General features: G+C 46.3%; 2 protein-coding genes across 2 annotated transcripts in view; one reads left to right on the top strand and one right to left on the bottom strand.

Annotated features, from left to right (window-relative positions):
- Positions 1 to 9,526: 9,526 nt before the first annotated feature.
- LOC146194742 (protein lethal(2)essential for life-like) lies at positions 9,527 to 10,219 on the bottom strand. Its single transcript, XM_084596105.1, has one exon. It carries the CDS (start codon positions 10,201 to 10,203, stop codon positions 9,613 to 9,615), a length of 591 nt encoding a protein of 196 aa, XP_084452231.1. The 5' UTR covers positions 10,204 to 10,219; the 3' UTR covers positions 9,527 to 9,612.
- Positions 10,220 to 11,139: 920 nt separating this feature from the next.
- The window catches only part of Spx (Spliceosomal protein on the X), a 44,011-nt gene continuing 36,752 nt past the window's right edge, over positions 11,140 to 18,398 (top strand). Inside the window, exons 1-2 of the mRNA XM_084597522.1 lie at positions 11,140 to 11,194; positions 15,321 to 15,404. Of these exons, the coding sequence (XP_084453648.1) occupies positions 11,161 to 11,194; positions 15,321 to 15,404 (118 nt within the window). The 5' untranslated portion in view covers positions 11,140 to 11,160. The remainder of the gene's footprint in view (positions 11,195 to 15,320; positions 15,405 to 18,398) is intronic.

Genomic DNA, 18,398 nt, shown 5'->3' on the forward strand with positions numbered 1-18,398 from the left:
GTGAACCAGGTTCTAGAACAGGGTTAGATTTTAGAACTGGTAAAGAGTGTCGAAGCGCCTTTAGGTTTGGTAGTTTGCACAGTTGTTTTGGAAGTAGCCGACACTCGGAGCGATCATGGACCTACAAAAGCTGCAAGAACCGGAACTGTTGCTGTTGTGTGAGGAATTGGGAATTGATACAAGTGGTTTGGCACGAAAACCCTTGATTTTAAATGCAATCACTGATTTGGGAACCGATGATGAGGAGCTCAGTGAAGCATGGAACCTCATCGGACAAAAAAAGGAGGAGCAACTCAGACAGCAGAAAGAGCGGGAAAAAGAGGAAAAGAGGCGTGAGCGTGAACTTGAGAGGGAAAAAGAGGAAAAGAGGCGTGAAATTGAGAGAGAAGCAAAAATGCTGGAGCAAGAAATTGAGCTCCGGAAATTAGAACTAGAGTTGAGCAAGAGGTCGGGCAATTGTCCCCAGCTAGCGGTACCTCTTCTCAACAAGGAGGTAGATTTCAAGATGTCAAAGTACATGCAGCCATATGTGATATCAGGGGATATCGGTCTGTATCTGGCTAACTTTGAGCGAACCTGCGAAGAACTCCCCTTCCAGCGAGACACTTGGTCTCAGAGATTATTGACGGTTCTGCCCTGCGAGGCAGCGGAGGTTGTCGCGCGGCTAAGCAAGGAGGACGCGGACAACTACGAGAAGGTCAAAGCTAGCCTTCTGAGAAAGTATAGGCTTAGCACCGAGGCGTTCAGACAACGTTTTCGGAACTCTACTAAGTCCAGGGACGAGAGTTACCCTGAATTACTGTACAATTTAAGAGTCAATTTGGGCGAGTGGCTAAAGAGCACAGATTCCTACAGTGATAGGGACGCTGTAGTCGAGCGAATTCTTTTGGAGAAGTTTTATAACTGCTTCCCAGAAAAAGAAAGAAATTAGTTACAGGACCGAGGCGACATTAAGTCGGCAACAGAAGCTGCCGAACTCATTGAGGAGTATGCTTCGCGCCGACAATTCAGCAACCCAGCAGTGGATAGGCCCCGCAATCCCAAGTTGAGTGTGAATAACCGTCAGGAAAGGCACTTTGCTAGAGTTGGAAACGAAGAAAGGAAGGCTTCTTTAGGCAAACTCCCTAGAAAGGACGGCAGTGAGAAAAGTGGGGAAGTGACCAACACGCAAAACACAAAGAGTAAGCTTGAGGCTAGGAAGCCGCTCACATGCTTTAGGTGTATTGAGCAGGGTCACATTGCCGTCAACTGCCGGAAAGAAAAGATTGCTTTCTCATTTGTCAGTGACTGCGATGAAAATATGCAGCTTTTGGAACCCTACCTGCATGATCTAGGAGTTAACGGGAAGCCTTGCAAGGTACTGCGCGATTCGGCCGCAACGATGGATGTTGTTCATCCGGCGTATGTGTCACCTTCCGACTATACAGGACAGTGTATAGTCGGACAGTGTATCCGCCAGGTAGTGGAGGAACAGTGTGTGTGCTTGCCAATCGCGAACGTGGTCATCGAGGGCCCTTTCGGCGAGTTAACAACCGAGGCTGCCGTTTCAGGAAAGCTTCCTAAATGCTATCCGTATTTGTTTTCCAACAAATCGGACATGCTACTGCGAAAGAGGGACATCCTTTTCGGAGACAGAGTTGTGCAAGCCTTAACACGTTCAAAGGCGCGAGAACTAGCTACACTGCTCATTCCAGAAATATCCACAGCGGAGGAAACGGCAGTTAAGACAGTGGTCGATGCGGAAGATAGCGGGTCAGAAAACTTTGAGAGCGAGGCATTTCAGGTAAGTCAACTTGAAAGTGAGCTTGATGAGACGCGGGATGAGGACGTTCTTGAGAGTAACCTCTTGCCGCCAGTCTCTAGTAACCTCACGAGACTTTCAAGTGGAACCCGAGAGGACTTAGCTATGGAGCAAGCCAATGATCCCAAGATACAGGAGATAAGGGAGCGCCACCGCGCCACTAAGACAGCAAAGAATATTTCTTTCGAGATGAGAAAGGGAGTGCTGTATGGCTTATTCAAGGATAAGCGCGGAGTAGAGCGGGACCAATTAGTCGTTCCCCAAAAGTACCGCGAAGACTTACTGCGACTTTCCCATGGCAGCTCGTGGTCATGTCACCTTGGAATAAGGAAAACAAAGCAGAGGCTGTTGCAAGAATACTATTGGCCTGGATGTCTTAAGGACACGGAAAATTTTGTACGGTCATGCGACACGTGCCAGCGGGTTGGAAAGGCGCAAGATAAGTGGAAAGCTCCGATGGTGTTAGTACCAATCATTACCGAGCCGTTTCACTGGCTAGTAATAGATGTAGTTGGGCCACTTCCTGTTACAGAGTCAGGGTACCGTTATATCCTCACTATGTTATGCCCAGCCACAAAGTTTCCAGAAGCTGTTCCGCTGCGCGAGGTGACGTCCGAGAGTGTAGTGGATTCGCTGCTGTCAGTGTTTGCACGAGTTGGATTCCCTTCCGAGGTCCAAAGTGATCAGGGTAGCGTTTTCACAAGTGTCCTCACCACCTCATTTCTCTAGCGATGAGGCATTAAGGTAGTGCATAGCTCGATCCACCATCCGCAGAGCAACAGCGTAGAAAGATGGCATTCTGTTCTCAAACGAGTCCTGAGGGGACTGTGCTATGAAAACAAGCGCGAATGGGATACCTGCCTGCCTGCAGCACTTTTCGCTTTGCGGTCAGTGCCGCACGAATCCACTGGATTTAGCCCAGCCGAGTTGGTGTACGGAAGGTCACTGCGCTCACCTTTGCGAATGGTGCGCGAAGCCTGGGAGGTGCGCGGAGAAGACCCAACAGTAGTAGAATTTATTCTGAAGCTCTTGAATCGCTTACATAACACTAAGGAACTCGTTGAGGCCAGAATGAAGTCAGCCCAGGCTCGTTCCAAAGTGTACTATGATAAGTCAGCCCGTCACAGGACGTTTCGTATCGAGGACCAGGTGACGTTGCTGAGAGGTTCAAGGCAGAATAAGCTCGAAGTATAGTGGGAAGGACCTGCTGAAGTCGTTGCAAAGCTTTCTAACACTAACTACGCAGTGAAAATCCCCGGTAGGCGTAAAGAAGTGCGCAGTTATCATTGCAATCTTATGAAGCCTTATGTGCAGAGGGAAGCCGTGGTAAATCTAACGTTAAACCTTCCCGAGGAGATGGGGGACAACTTGATTTGCCTCAGCGGAAAAGAAAGCAACGCTCAGGAGCTTGAGGCCTGCTTCGTGGACAGGCCAGGCAGGACTGATTTGACTGAGCACGATATTGAGCTGACTTCAGACGTGCCAGTGCGATCAAGGTGCTACCGATTTTCTCCAAGGCAAAGAGAAATTCTGGATAGGGAAGTAACTCGCATGCTGGAATTGGGAGCAATAAAACCCTCGGAAAGCGATTATGCTTCGCCTATGATCTTAGTAGAAGCTCCAGGTAAAGACCCTAGACCTGTGGTAGACTACCGAAAGCTAAATTCTCTCACCAGGGATCAAGTGTATCCTATTCTGAATATCAAGGAGAGAGTAAAACAGGTCAGTAGAGTGGCATATGTGACTACGCTGGACCTTACTCGAAGATACTGGCAAGTACCGCTCACTGAACGCGCCAGCAGATACGCGGCTTTCATCACTCCGACGGGCAGCTACCAGCCAACAATGATGAGTTTCGGGCTCAAAAATGCTCCATTTTTTTTTCCCCGACTCATGGATAGGGTTTTAAAGGGGTGTGAAACATTCGCGGTGCCTTATTTAGATGACATTGCCAGATGACATTTTTTTTCGGACTCATGAGCGGACCATATGGTACATCTAAGAGCTGTACTGAGCCTTTTGCGTCAAGCTGGGCTAACCGTAAAGGCCGAGAAATGTTGCCTGGCAATGGCGACCGTGGACTACTTGGGTCACAATGTCGGTCAAGGTTTCAGGAAACCCAGCGAGATTAAGATTTCTGCCCGCGGCCGAGCACGAAGACGGAAATTCGGGCATTCCTGGGGATGACGGGATACTACAATCACTATATCCCTAACTATTCAGCTTTGGCTATCCCTCTGACCGACGCTCTCCGCAAGACAGAACCGCAAATGTAGTCTGGGACGAACAAAAGGAAGCCTCCTTCGTAAACCTGAAGGCTGTGCTGATTAGCCGTCCGGTATTGCGCGATGGTTAGATGGCATCCTCGAGGCACCGCAGATGAAGTTATTGATGTTAAGAAGATAGTGAGAGACCGGAAAGCGTGGCGTGACATGGTCCATATGGTCACGAAGAGTCGGACACGACTGAACGACTGAACTGAACTGATTGCGAGCTCCAGACTATGACCGAGAATTCACGGTCCAGTGTGATGCAAGTGATCGAGGGCTAGGTGCTGTTCTCTGCCAGAGAGATGACGATGGTAATGAGCACCCCGTGCTCTACGTGAACAGTAAACTGAGTTCTAGAGAGAGGGCTTATTGCGCGTCAGAGAAAGAGTGAACTTGCATTGTACGGGCCATTCAAAAATTGCAGTGCTATCTTGGAGGGGCCAAATTCACCATAGAGACGGACCATTGTCCCCTGGCTTGGCTGCAAACTGCGACATCGAAGAACAGTCGCCTTCTGAGGTGGAGCTTAATTTTACAGCAGTACAATTTTGAAATAACATACAAAAAGGGGAAGTTAAATGGGAATTCGGACGCGCTTAGCCGCTGTTTCTAAGCGGTCCGAGGTGCTCCTCACCATGTATCCAAATTGATACTCAGGTTCTTTTTTTTTTTCGTGTGCTTGTATATGTGTGACTATGTAAAGCCGCACGTTTGGTTTTCTAGGCATACGTGGGTCCTGAACGTCTTGAGTGTGGGCTTTTCTCGGACAACGATGGCAGTTTTCTTTTCACCTAGTCTTTTCAGAAGGGAGCCGAGTGCTTGCTTAGACATGTGGTTGAGTTTCAGAGACAGCTCAAGCAATTTGGCCTACGACAATCAAGACAACGCGACAAGCAACAGCGAGCTTCAAGCGTTCATGTGCAAGCCATTATGTCGTCTCTTCATGCAGCAGCTGCGACTGCTGCCCTCCGTGACTCTTCTGGCGGGGGAGGAGGCTGTTATGACCGTGCATGGTCCGCCCTTGCGCGCACTATTGTTCGCTTGTGGGCATGGATATGTGCTGTGGATATGTGCTGTTGGTGCAAGGGCTCTAAGTGAGCCTGTTTTATGAATCTTTTTGTGTGAGCCTGCTTTGCTTTGTCGAGACCCTGCAAATGCCAAATTGGCCATGTCAAGGGAACATCAAGAAAAATACAAAGAAACGTCGCCCTGTGAGAAATAGCCGGATGTGCTTTTGTTCAATTGTTCACCCTTCCCGTCGAGAAGCGTTATTGTCAAGTGAGGAATGCCTATTGTCCAAAGGAGACGACAGAGTGACACGTCTGCTGACGTACAGGACAAGAAAGGAGCGTGACGAATACGACCATTAGAGGAATTCCCAGGAATGCAGGAAAAATTTGCAATTGCCGGAAAGGGACAATGCTGGGAGCAGTATGTGGCGCGCACGTGCACTTGGGTTTCTGAGAAGGAAATCCACTTGCCGGAACCACCATATCGGATCTTTGCAGAAGAATAGAAATGTACCTCCTCGCCGTTCCCAAGCTCTACCCGCCAACAAGTGACCACGCCCGACGAAACAATACCGGACCAGTCAGTGCATCAGACCATCAGTGCAGTGATGTGTTCAATTGGATGCCGATATCTGAGGGGCGTGCCCTGGAATTGGTTGGTCAGCATCTTCAGAGAGGGGCTGGACATAGGGGGTTTTAATGACGCTGCAGAGCATGAAATGACGCTCTGAGCCCTGGGTAAACGGCTCATCCAGACGCTTCTCGCTATGAATTCTTAACGCTTGCAATTTTGCTGATATACGCTTTTTTTTTCATGTAAATAAGTTTTCTCAAAGTGCCAATAAACCTGCTTGTATATATTTTACTAACATCGAAGATTCAATCCCCCATCAACCCGGAGTCTCTGCACGCTACCAAGTGAAGGCCGGGTCGACTTAGTCCCAGCGTCACGACAGGGCGTACGCCGGCGTTGCCTAAGCCCCTGGCAACGCAACGCAGGCGAACAGCGCTCCAAGCGCTTGGCAGGTTGCTTCTTACCCGCCTCAAGATGGCCGCCGCCGGCGTCACTCCAGCCCAATGGCTGGTATACGCAACTTCAGCTCCGGCAGTCATTTTATTACTTCCATGGGCGTTACATACGTGTGCGAATGAGAATACTAAATGGGAGCCGCAAGGCGGAGCCCCTACAGCTGTCGCGTCCTAACCATTAATAACGGGCAAAGTTCAGATGCCTCCTCGCATTTTTTGTCAAATATGCGGATGTTCACACGGCTACATGGATATTATTATGTGCAATTGTGAATCCTGACTGAGTCACTAGCTGGTAAAGGCTGAACTTTATGATTATATGAAATTCATATGCGACATGCAAATCAGGCTGTAGTGTCTCCAATAGACAATCTATTTCGACTCTACTACAGGAGCAGCAATCCGAACTTCGATTATTTGTAAATTATTTCCAACCAGTTTGGGCTATATCTATTTGGAGCATCGTTCTAGACCTAAACCGATTGTACGCCATCTGGGTGCAGTAGTAGGAAGCACGAACGTTTCCCATTCGTGTGTGTGTGTGTGTGTGTGTGTGTGTGTGTGTGTGTGTGTGTGTGTGTGTGTGTGTGTGTGTGTGTGTGTGTGTGTGTGTGTGTGTGTGTGTGTGTGTGTGTGTGTGTGTGTGTGTGTGTGTGTGTGTGTGTGTGTGTGTGTGTGTGTGTGTGTGTGTGTGTGTGTGCGCGTCTGTGCTTCATTTCACCAATTTTATTTTAATTTATCTACACTTTGACGAAATACGCTTGCAAATAACTCACTCGGGTAGCGTGAACTGAGCGCGCAGATGCAACTTATGTGGGTGGACCTCCGTATTTGAATGCCGGACTAAAAACCTCACAGCCGACCAGGTAGCATTACTATTTTTTGATGCATGATTATGTAAAGAAATGACAGATATAAATATTAGTTTCTGAGCCGCTTATGATGCAATAGTAATCAACTTATTATTCAAGCAACCTAAATCGCGGAGGTAGCCTTGCACCTGCCGACATTTCTTGTAGCTGAAAATTTTGAGCCCACTGTGATTATCATAGCATCATGGTTAGAGAAGTGGAAACGCCCAAGCCACTTTCCAGAGGCAATCTGGTGATATTTCGAGGCGGCGAAGATTCAAACACGGGCTGCAAGTGTCCGGTGTGCTCGATTCGAATATCACCCATCACTTAAAGGGGCTGCCCAAGCTGGTCGCGCGAGCCGCCCACAAGATGAAGATTGTGTGTTGATCCCCTTTTTCAGAGTAGACGCAGTGGGCAGGCTTCGCGCACTTGCGTGGGAGCTCACGCTCGCCTTTTCGCCAGTTTGCTAACCCGCGGACCAATTGACCTGAAGCTCCGGCTTTCACCCGGTCTACCCCGACGTGAAGCAACTTTGCTGTGCCGCCTGTAGGTTAGCGTAGAGTTCACCAACTGTTATTCGTTTGTGATAGGCATGGCTAATAGCCTGCATGTGCAACCTGCGGGATCCTTTGTGAGTACCCCATATGCAGTGCGGAAAGGCAGTGTCTCTGCCGTGCGCTGGAGCGTCTAGATGGACGCCCACTGACTGAAATCAAAATTATAGGACACTGGCCCCGGCGATCGTCGGCGGTGAAGGCCTCCAAAGCACTGCGGGCGTGATCGATAGACAGTGATTTTGCGTTGATGTGACGTGATACGAATGTGACGATATGATGTGACGTGATACGGCTGTGATGTGACTATACTGACTTCACCCAACCCTCGCTTACCCATCACTTTTATATCCCCTCACCCCCTTCCCCCAGTGCAGGGTAGGAAACCGGTTCCTATTTCCGGTTAATCTCCCTGCCTTTTCCTCTTCCTCCTCCGAGCTGGCAGCTCTTTCTAACTTCACCATGCAATCTGGTCTGATAACATATAATCCACCAACATCATCATCAGCTGGACTATACCTACTGCAGGGCGAAGGCCTCTCTCATAATCCTCCAAGTGACCCGGTCCTGTGCTAGCTGCATTCGGCGAACTTCTTAACCTCATCCGCCCACCTAACTTTCTGCCGCCCCCTGTTACGCTTTCCTTCCCTTGAAATCCAGTTTGTTACCCTAAGTGACCATCGGTTATCCTCTCTTCGCACTACATGTCTTGCCCATGCCCATTTCTTCTTACTGATTTTCACTAGAATGTCAGTAACTTCAGTTATTTGTCTGACCCACTCTGCGTGCTTCCTATCTCTTAATGCTACACCTACCAATTTTCGTCCCATAGCCCTCTGCGTTGTCCTCACTTAAGTAGAACCCTTTTCGTTAGCCTCCCCGTTTCAGCCCCATAGGTCAGTAGTGGTAGGATGCACACATTCTACGACTTTCATGAGATAAAAATGATTGCCGGCGCCCCATTGAACGTCCGACCTAACAATGCCCAGCCGTGTCACCTATACCAGAGACGTGTTAATATTGAAGACAGGAGGCGTAGGCTCCATGACACCTCCCCGCTATCACTAGATGCACACTCGTGATTTTCGAGGCTGCAAATCTTTCGAATGGAGGTAAATACTAGTTCGTGTTTATCACCTCTAGCTGCCAACTATCACCTGCCAGTCATGCTCTTGGCTTTTCCAGGCTGTGAGGCGTCAAACGTTCGACGCCGATGCCAACAGACAATTTTTACTGACGTCGTCGCGTTACGCTTCCTGTGCCTTGATCACGTGGGTGGTGAGGCACTCGGACATCGTGCACAATATATGTTGTGGTGTAGGCGTTTCCTTATATGCAATTTAGATCGGAATTTTCAATACCTCCATTTCTTGAATAAGATGTATAGGTTGCGACTGTCAATACAGTTGTCACAAACGCGTGTGGTACATCTGTTATATAGGCTTCACCGCCAGCCGGAGGAACAAGCCACCAAAAAGCCGCCGGAGACGAAACAGCACCTTCTAGCATCAAAAAGGCGGCTGTGGCATAATTGCACCCGCTGGGACGAACTGTCGGTCGCTCCTCCGACTCTCAAGGAACGCGCCATCCATTGTTATGGCTTACGGTGCTTAAATATTTGGCAAGAAGCGAGGAGGGCATCATGGCACGCTATTTCGGCTGCCTGTCTTCGTTACAAGTATATTTCAGCTGCTCAGCCAGATTTCCCGAAAACTGGCTGGGTGGGCTAAGTTAAATTATTTCTCAAAGGATACAGACCATAATAATGTCAGTGATGCTTACACCTGAATAGGCGGGTAGATTTCGCAAGTCAATTTCTACAGTCTAGCAGTCGAATACAGAAGTTTGCAGGCTAACTATGTAGTGTAAGAAAATTTTTTTCACTTTCATCGGCTGCGTAATCTAAGGAAGATTTAGTAGTGTTTACATGAAAATCACAAAGGCTTGTGATTTTCGGCCACAAATACATACTCTTCATAAATGAATACACTTAAAATTTAAAGGAATTTATTCACACGACGATGAAAATGTGTTTCACTTGAGGCCAGGAAGAGATGATCCTATACATGTGCGTGAACGGAGTTACTGCTATCCTCATGACTCCGATATTGCATCTTTCGAAGCGAGGTCTTCCTTCGAAGATTTCTTCTCGTCCGTCACAGCTTTCATCGACTGCACTGTGATCGGAATCACTCGGGGCTTCTTGCTCAGGGGCTCCGGTTTGGGTGCCTCAATGGCCAGCACTCCGGAAGACGAGAGGGCGCAGGTGAGCGCACCGGCGTCGACGCCTTCGGGCAGAGTAAAGCGCTGGGTGAACTCACGCTTCACGTAGCTGCAGCCGTCCTCGCTCTCCTCTTCGTGCTTGGCGCTGACGACGACGCTGTTGTCCACCGCCTTGACGCTAATCTCCTCCGGCCGGTAGCCACGGACGTTGTACGTCACGACGAACTTGGAATCCGAGTCAGCCTGGGTCTCATCCTCAGCATCCGACGCCGTGTTGCGACGCTTTCTTTGAGCCAAGTGGCCCTTGGAAGCCTGTGGCAGCCCTGGGCGCGTGGTCCACCGTCGTCCCAAGAGCTCGTCGCCGAGACGCTCGAGGGCATCGAATGGAGCAAAGAACTCGCCTGTGCGGAAAATTGGAGCCAAAACGAAAGAAGACATCGTTGTACGATCACGCTCGACCATGCAGTGGTCAGTTGAACAAGCGAGTACGAACTTGATTCGTCTGATCCTGTCGGCGAGCAGACGACGGCGCTCTTTTATGCGCGAGGCGGTCGTCTGCTGGAAAGAACGGGATTTTTCGAGAACCGAGGGCGGTCTCTCGTTTGACTGCGTTCCGATTGGTTAGTTTTGTTGTGACGTCACATAAAACGTTGTACTTGTTTTGGTTTTGTTTCTCTTCTCTCTGGCCTGTTCTCGTACTTTCGGGATCGCTCCCGATCCTGCGATCACATAAAGCAGAGTTTTTACCTGCGTCACCCCAGTAGGAGCGAAAAACGCTAATGCATGATAAAACAATATACTACTGCTGCCAAGTAGCCAGAATGATACGTTTTATAACGAAGTTCACAGACGCCGGCGGCCAGCTACGCCAGCATCGTCTGCTAGAGCAAACGTGGTTTTTCGACAACACGTCGTTTTGCTACGAAACAGTTAGCAGGTGGTGTGAGTTTTTATATTGTCTATTTAATATCTTCAGATTCGTCAATCGTTTCCTGCGCCGTCTTTAAGTCGGGATCGGGCGGTTTTCTAGAAGGGCTGACAGGAGTTATGAGAAATAGCTTGCCGCGGAACATGTTTGAAGGCTTGCTTTCGTAGTGTTCGAGAGCTAGTGCAGGTCATTGTCTGCAGTTTCACCAAAAGCTGCACTTACTCGGCTAAAAATGCAGTTACACAAATCGTTCGTGCGACATAGGCTGCATCGATTTTACGTTATCCGAACGTGAAATAGCCCGCAGATTTGCAGTGTTAAAAATAAAAATTATTGCCGTTCAATATAAAGCACGTTCGCGTCATATTCAGATTTTTATGGGTTTTTTTTATGACATTTCAACGTAGATGATGCTTGAAATTGATCTTGGCTGTGATGCTAAGCGTTTCGAGTTTCGGCCTATTGCTACTGTCATCACGTTAGAAAACAAAATGGCCGCCGGCCCAATTGCAGAAAGAAATCAAGGTTCGTTTTTCTTCAATTTCGCGGTTAGCGGAGCCATCGTCGTGCCCAAAAGACTTTTTAATTAGTAACCATTGTAAGCCCGTGTCTGACTGAGGCAGCGTTTTGAACAATTAGCCTTGACAGAATTCCGCACTGTTCACATGCAACATGTGAGACCGCGATGTCGATGTGGTTTTAAAGGCATACGTTGTTCTCTCGAATCTTTCTCAAGTTATCTTCCTGCTCCTCACGAGTGTCACGAGCGTGTAACATCGAGTTATCCAACCTTCACACTCGCTTTACGTGCACCGTGCTTCCAGCAACCATTCGGTTTTTACTCTTGCGTGTCGCCTTGCTGGTCGACGACGAAGCTCAGTAACTCCGGCTCGTTGCTCAGGGATAAACTCGCGTCGTCGGCAGTTACGTGCTCGGTGCACTTCTCTCTACAGGTCGAATGGCCGTTAACTGCGTAGTTCTCGGCGCACCACAAATGAAGTCATTCGTGGTACATGCTTCTTGCCGGCTGTTCTTAAGAGTGGCTGAACGTTACCGGCGCTGCGCAGGCGGTCCTGCATCGCTTTTTTACTTCTTTGCAGTCGTGGTAGAATTTGTGTATCTGCAGCGCCGTACCAGAGTCCTTCAAAAAGCATTGAAGGACTCTGGCCGTACTGTTTTGTTCTCTTCTTCTTAACCGTTGTTTTTGACCGCAGTTTTCTGCGCTGTCTTTCATTTGGTCGCTGCTGCGACTCCTTTGTTTCAACTGTCATCAGTTAACTTCTACGTCGCTTAATGTTGTTACAGCAAGATCTGTAGAGCTCCTATATTTTGATAATACCAATTCATGCATTAAGAAGTGCTTGGATAGTTTGCATTTGAACGATATCTTTCACTGATTCAGTAAAAAATCGAGACACCGTGTCTTTAAGAGCCAACTCTTGCGCCCGTCCAACTGATTTTCTGTGTAGCTGAGCTGATACATTGTTTATATTTCAGGCATTGTTCGGTAATCTTAGTTGAATCGAACAGTAGGAAAATGGTCTCCTCTTGATTTGCAGTCGTGAGGGTTTTTAGGCAGGTAAGAATAGTGTGAACTGGCCGCACTTATAGATGGAGGTACATGGAATGACTGATTTGCGGTAAATATTCTAACCCATGGGACTGCCTGCAAAAGAAGAAAAACAGCGGAGACAGCTCCATTTGGCTTCTGCCATCGTTTCTTCTTTGGCGATAATAGCACAGATGTTAGCAGTCACCGACAGCTCATAAACTACAAGAGAATTGCAGGGCTGTAGACTGAATCTCCTGTTACTACTGCAGTAGTGGTTGATATGTAGACCTGCAGTTGGTGACTTTTCATCCCCGAGACCTCACCACTTGTGGTTGAAACTATGTAATAAATGTTTTTGAATTGTTTGAAGTCAAGGTGTAGGTTGTGGTTGCAGCTTCTTGATACTGACTGTAGCTTGTTGCTAAAGTCTGCTTATTTGAAGACAGCATGACCTGTCTATAGGTGATTTCATCATAAAGCAAAGGCCACACTAAACATTTTAGCCTGATTTCATGAACTGTTGAGTTGCATGTGTTCAGTGTTCACATAGGCCCTTTTAGATTCGTAGATACCCTTGATTTTCCAAGAACTGTTTTAAAGGCTCTGGAAACTCAAACTTTTGGTTACACTTTAAACTCCTTGGGAAACTAAAATCAAATTTGTTTACCTTTAAAAACAGGATAGGCTTATCCCAAAGCGAAAAGAGGAAGGTGGTCCGCTTTGCCTTCTGTAATGGCCCATACACGGTTCAGAACTCGCATTACTCCTATTTCCTGCTTTTTCTTTGTCGTCTCTGTATGCTGCACTCATCTTTCACAAAAAAACGATTGGGAATAAATTGGCCCTGAAATGAAGCATCTTGAAAGTCCATTCTTTGACAGTCTTTCGACAGTCTTTCGAAGACATGTTTTGCCGGTCAGCTTTCCATCTTGTGCTGTTCTACGTGAGAGGTGCTGTCCTGTTTCAATGCCTGTAACATTCACGTTAAAGTCATGGTGCACAGTTGGTGGGGTGGTATTTTGCATTTTTGTTTTGAGGTCTGTGACATGAATGGACCACTCTGTAAGGCAGCTTTTCTGAAGGGCTTGTTTCCAAACCAAATAGTCTCGTTACCAGATGACGCCCCTTAGTCTTTGTTGGAATGAAAAGAACCACGCACCTCTTTACAGCGCATTCATAATTGCGAATCACAAATGTGCCACAGGGAGGGAGTGCAACGAATGGGCTGAACTCAATCATACTCGCGGAGCAAGGTGCTGGACCATCTCCACACCATTCATACTTAATGTATAAAGAGGTTGTATTCAGACATTGTGCCATTCCGGTACGTCTCTCCGAGTCATCGTGAAGCCGACTGGACGCATTCCTGAGTTTACTTAGAAGAACTTCCCCTCTACTTGTTTCTTCAAATAAGGCGAGAGTGATGGCTGAGGACGAGAACTTTCGTTCGTGAAAACAAGCCTCGCAAAGAAGCTGACATAGAGAGTTCTGCAAATGCTCGATCAGAACACCATGTCAGGAAAGAAATGTGCGTTTCAGCCTGCCTGGCTTCTGAATGTGGATTATGATGAGTGGGGGAGTGGAGTTGATGGTTCGCATTGAGAAAAGTTCATGTTGGGTTGGAAGGGGATTTTTGCAATGGCAGAGGGTGAATTGGCACTGAAAGGTCACCTTAAAATCATTGAAGCCTATTTTCAGGTCAGTGGCTTACAGAAGCAGCTATGGTAATGGGAATTTTATGTGTATTGGAAAAGAATTGCCCAGAATGGCTATTCAAGATCGGGAGGGGGCTGAAGGAGGTCACCAAGCACACCTGAAAAGATACTCAAATATTTGTCTCAGTTATTCTATTTGAAGATGCCGAATTATGAAATGGCATCACTCATGGCCATGGCAAGCAGCTTCAGCTGGAAGGCCAGAATGGTGGACAGAAAGAAAATCAGAGTTAAGCAATTTTCAGAGGGTTTCTTAAGTTGTATGATCAAAATATTAAAAAGAAAAGGTTTTTTCCTTTCTTGATTATTGGATCTTTATTGTGCTCTGTACCTTGAAATCCTGCAATTCTTGGGTTTCATCAAATATTCTGTGTGAACCTTGTGTGTGTCTGTCTGTCTGCACAAAAGTGAAATGAAGCTTTCATTGGCAGCAGTGTACATTCCCCACTTCAGGGACTCTACGCTTTGTGCGGCTTCTTGGTAGTTGCCTTTGTTCTTGCAGCCTGTGGTTTGCAGCTTTGTGGACACCACTGCTGTCAATCATTACCACGTCTTCATAATGACTGAAATGGTGCAGAGTGAGGCGACAGTCGCTGTTGGGTGACTCTTTGAACATTTTCAGGGTCACATATTCTCTGCTGTGCACCTTGTTTTTTTACAGTGGATCAGTGATCAGTGGTTGACAGACAGTACCTAAACTCTTTCCTAAACCTGGAGGAAAAGGCAGTTTTAAAGTAGTGTGGCAGAAAAATTTATTGTGAGCCGTAAGTATAAATGCTTTGTTTGTTGGGGATACTGTGATATAGGTAGCAGGGCACTCTATTCAGGAATAAAAATGAGGAAGGATAGATCATGCCAATGGTATGAATAAGGACAGACAGAATTTGTGTGAAGTACACAAAAAGTTTGAATCAGGTCCTATTCACAGAGCAAAAAGCTGGGAGTTAAAAAAAAAATTGTACAATATATATATTTTGTTGTTATTTAATTAACAGTAGGTTAAGGAAAAGTTACATAACACTGCCAGTTCAAAGCCTTCTCGTCGAGTTAAAAAAAAAGTATTAGCAGCTACTGTGCCGTTCTGCAAAGCTGCTCTACTTGGATGTAACACAAATATTCATCCTTTATAGGTATTGTAAACCAAGTTACTTTCATGTTGAATTGTCTGCTTTTCAATACAAAGCAAGAAGTTTGGATGCTTCTTTGTAACATATTTAGCCATCAATGCAAAAGTGCAGGGAGTATGGATAGAGTGAATGCACCTAGCCTATTGTGATCAGAGGTGTGTGAGGTTTTTGCCAAAATGGGACCAGTTGCCTTTACTCCAGCTCTGTCTGTTTTGATACAGTGTGTGGCTAGAAAAGTGTGTTGGGTCCCTTTGCAGATGCCACCATCTACGTGGGAGGCCTGGACGAGAAGGTGTCGGACACCATTCTTTGGGAGCTGTTTGTCCAGGCTGGACCCGTTGGTGAGGCCCAAGAATAATGTGTTGGTTGGCACAGAGCAGACACTCAATGCATCTGCTGTTTGAGATATGATGCACTCGTAACATAGTGACAATGTGGGTTAGTTTGTGTGAATCACACATAGTGAAATCGGCAAACAGGTGTAATCACAAGTTGAAGGTGGCACAGGGGTCAGCACTGGACTAACACCTGAGGTTTACTTTACGAGTGGCCAGCCCAAGATTTCAAATGATACTCGTGCATCAAACACACAACAAGAAACAGTAAGTTGCTAGTCATCACAGCACTGGTAGCACGTCGATATTACTTGGCACATGCAACACAAGAGCAAGAACATTTGGTAGTGGAAAGGTGAAAAAAAAAGAAAAAAAAAAATAGAAAACATGCTGAAGCTGATGCGCTCTATATATTATGATCAGACAGAAATCAAAAGGCAAAAATATTGCTACGAAGATGACGAAACCACCACGAACTCCCGACTATATGTCGGCCAGAAAGAAGCACAAAAATAAAATTTGTGAAATAAGTGAAATGCTAATTTCATGAAATTCTCTTTTTTTTTTTTTTCGAAAACAATCACTAAATGGAGTGTGTTTCCAGCTGCAACACTTCTATTGCTTTACTGAATGAGATCTAGTTCTACTGTCCTTGCTTGTTTGTGTTTGCTTCTCTCCCACATGTCCTGCTTGCACTGGTATTGTTTTTACTTGTTGAAATTGTATAACCTGATGTTATCTGTGAAGCCCACAATCTTACTGTAATTCCTTGGGGCTGCATGGTACATTGTGAATAAACAACTAAATAAAACATTTGTTCTTTAACCTACACGTGAACACTGTTGCCTAATAACTTAGCTTCTTTGTTTATGAGCAGCAGTAACGGTGTACTGATGCACGTGTCACTACCCTAATGTGATAGGCTTCCAGAGTTCCTTTCCTCTCTGCGCTTTCCTCCTCTGATTACTGGAATTCTGTCAAAAGCTGGAACACAGTTTTTACATTGTCCACAGTGACGGGGGAGCTTATTTTATCCAGCAAATTTTTAACTGACTTCTTGTGTTCACATGCACGGTCATTCGCGCACATGCCAGTTTGACCCGTGTGCACCCTACCACAGGAGAGGGGAATCTTCTGACACGGGTAGCACAGCCAAAGAACTTGTTTGCATTTGTGATGGTGCATGAGGGAACATATTCTTGAGGCAATTTAGCATGTAAACAACTGCCTAATACATGTCCAAACACAGTGCGTACAGAACCGCCACACCCTCTGAAGCAGTCTGAATGGCCAGGGTGTTTATTTTCGTTAAGGTACCATTATCTTTTTTTTTTTTTGTCTGCAATATCTCTATCCTCTCGGGCCAAAGGGGTGTGTCATTGAGGGAACCGTTAGAGCCATTCCTAGCTGCCCTGTGGTCGTTGCTTGCCAGTTGAAGCAGAGGCAAGCACTGGTAGCTCTGTTTCACGTCATGACAAGGCCACATGAGGTATTGGGTCTTCTGTGCCATCCACATGCTCTTTCTTGGCTAGGAAGAAGCATGACACAGACATCTTTTACCAACATTTTCAGTGAATGGAACTGTTTGCCAGCCAGTGTAGTGCATGCATATATCCCCCGTGGCAGCTCTATCGTTTCCTTGTGTTCTCCCCTGAAACGTTTCTTTGGGGTGCATTTTAATGTGACTCGAGGCCACCACTCCTTTTACAGGCTACTCATTTAAGCTAGCAGCAAACAAACTTAAGGAAAATGAGGGGCCCATTTTGAGGTACACATGAAGGCAGACAACAGTCACATGCATTGGTGGCGGCTAGTTCTTTGTTTTTTCTACTTGCTAGTATATTACCTCGATGATTGCATAACATTTCACGTTGATCAGAAAAGAGAATCCCCTGCACTTTCCTTGGCGTCAGTGGCTGTAGGCTTCTTTTATATGCACTTAGTCCACTCTTTGTGTGGTGCATGTGTTTTATCTTATGGCTTGAGGCTTTCTGTAGGGGTGTGGAAATGTTCGAATATGCATACGGGGGAAAAAATGCCTTTGAATATCAAATCTAATGTTTAATATCTGATCAAACATTGTTTGGCTCGTTTATATCACAATTCACATGGTATTTGCAAATAAAATTAAACTTGAATTGCACAGATGTGTGTACCCTCCTGAAAAATCTAATATAATTTTTAAAAAAGGCTTCCATGTATACCAGTTTTCTGTGCAGGAAGGACCTGGATGAAACAGGTTGGAGCTTTCATATCACTGTTAAATACAGTAAACTTTCTTTTAATTTGGGTTTCGAGGGACTAGAAAAAATTGTCTGAATTTAACCAAAAGCTCGAATTATTGGCAAGCCTGAACAAACTACCAAAAATAATTTTCATCACAGTAATTTCATCTGATGAAAATCTGCACAATGATATCCTGCATTTGAGATGAAGCCGAAGTAATCACGATGGTTCTTTTCCCCAGTTTCATCGAGTGCTTTGCTTTGCGCATGCTGTTGGGAAGGCCCTCTTCACAAAACTGCCCCGTCGAGTTTTGTGGATGCTTCACTGCACAGTTCACACTATCAAGCATTGCAGTGTAGTTGTGGTGAATAGCGAAGTTTTCGATGTATTGGGTAATTTTCAAATATTTGGATATTCCAAATACCAGTTTCTCGAATACGAATCAAATAACAAACATATTCAATTCATATTCGAAATCTCGAATATTCACGCACCCCTAGCTTTTTGTTCTCAGCCCAGACTTATAATTCCAGTTAGGACGCACTTCCTCCATGCCCCCCAGTGTGCAGAAAATAACATCAGATGCAAGTCCCCATGCTCCTCAGTTAAATGTGTGAAACATGCACAGGGTGCTGTTGTTCTTTCTGTCCTCTGTTCACCGTGGGCTGCAACACACACCTGGCCATCCTTACTTGTGGCCAAGGGCAGCAATTTAGGTTAGCCTTTTGTACAGTTGTAACAAGCTGTTCAACAGCAACGTGTGGAGCGCTGGGT

The sequence above is a fragment of the Amblyomma maculatum genome, chromosome 3, assembly GCF_055883805.1.
Source record: "Amblyomma maculatum isolate TAMU_Amacu chromosome 3, ASM5588380v1, whole genome shotgun sequence".
Classification (NCBI taxonomy): Eukaryota; Metazoa; Arthropoda; class Arachnida; order Ixodida; family Ixodidae; genus Amblyomma; species Amblyomma maculatum.

Coding starts and splice junctions, on each gene's coding strand:
- LOC146194742 (XM_084596105.1), bottom strand. CDS start 10,203: ATGGTCGAGCGTGATCGTACAACGATGTCTTCTTTCGTTTTGGCTCCA.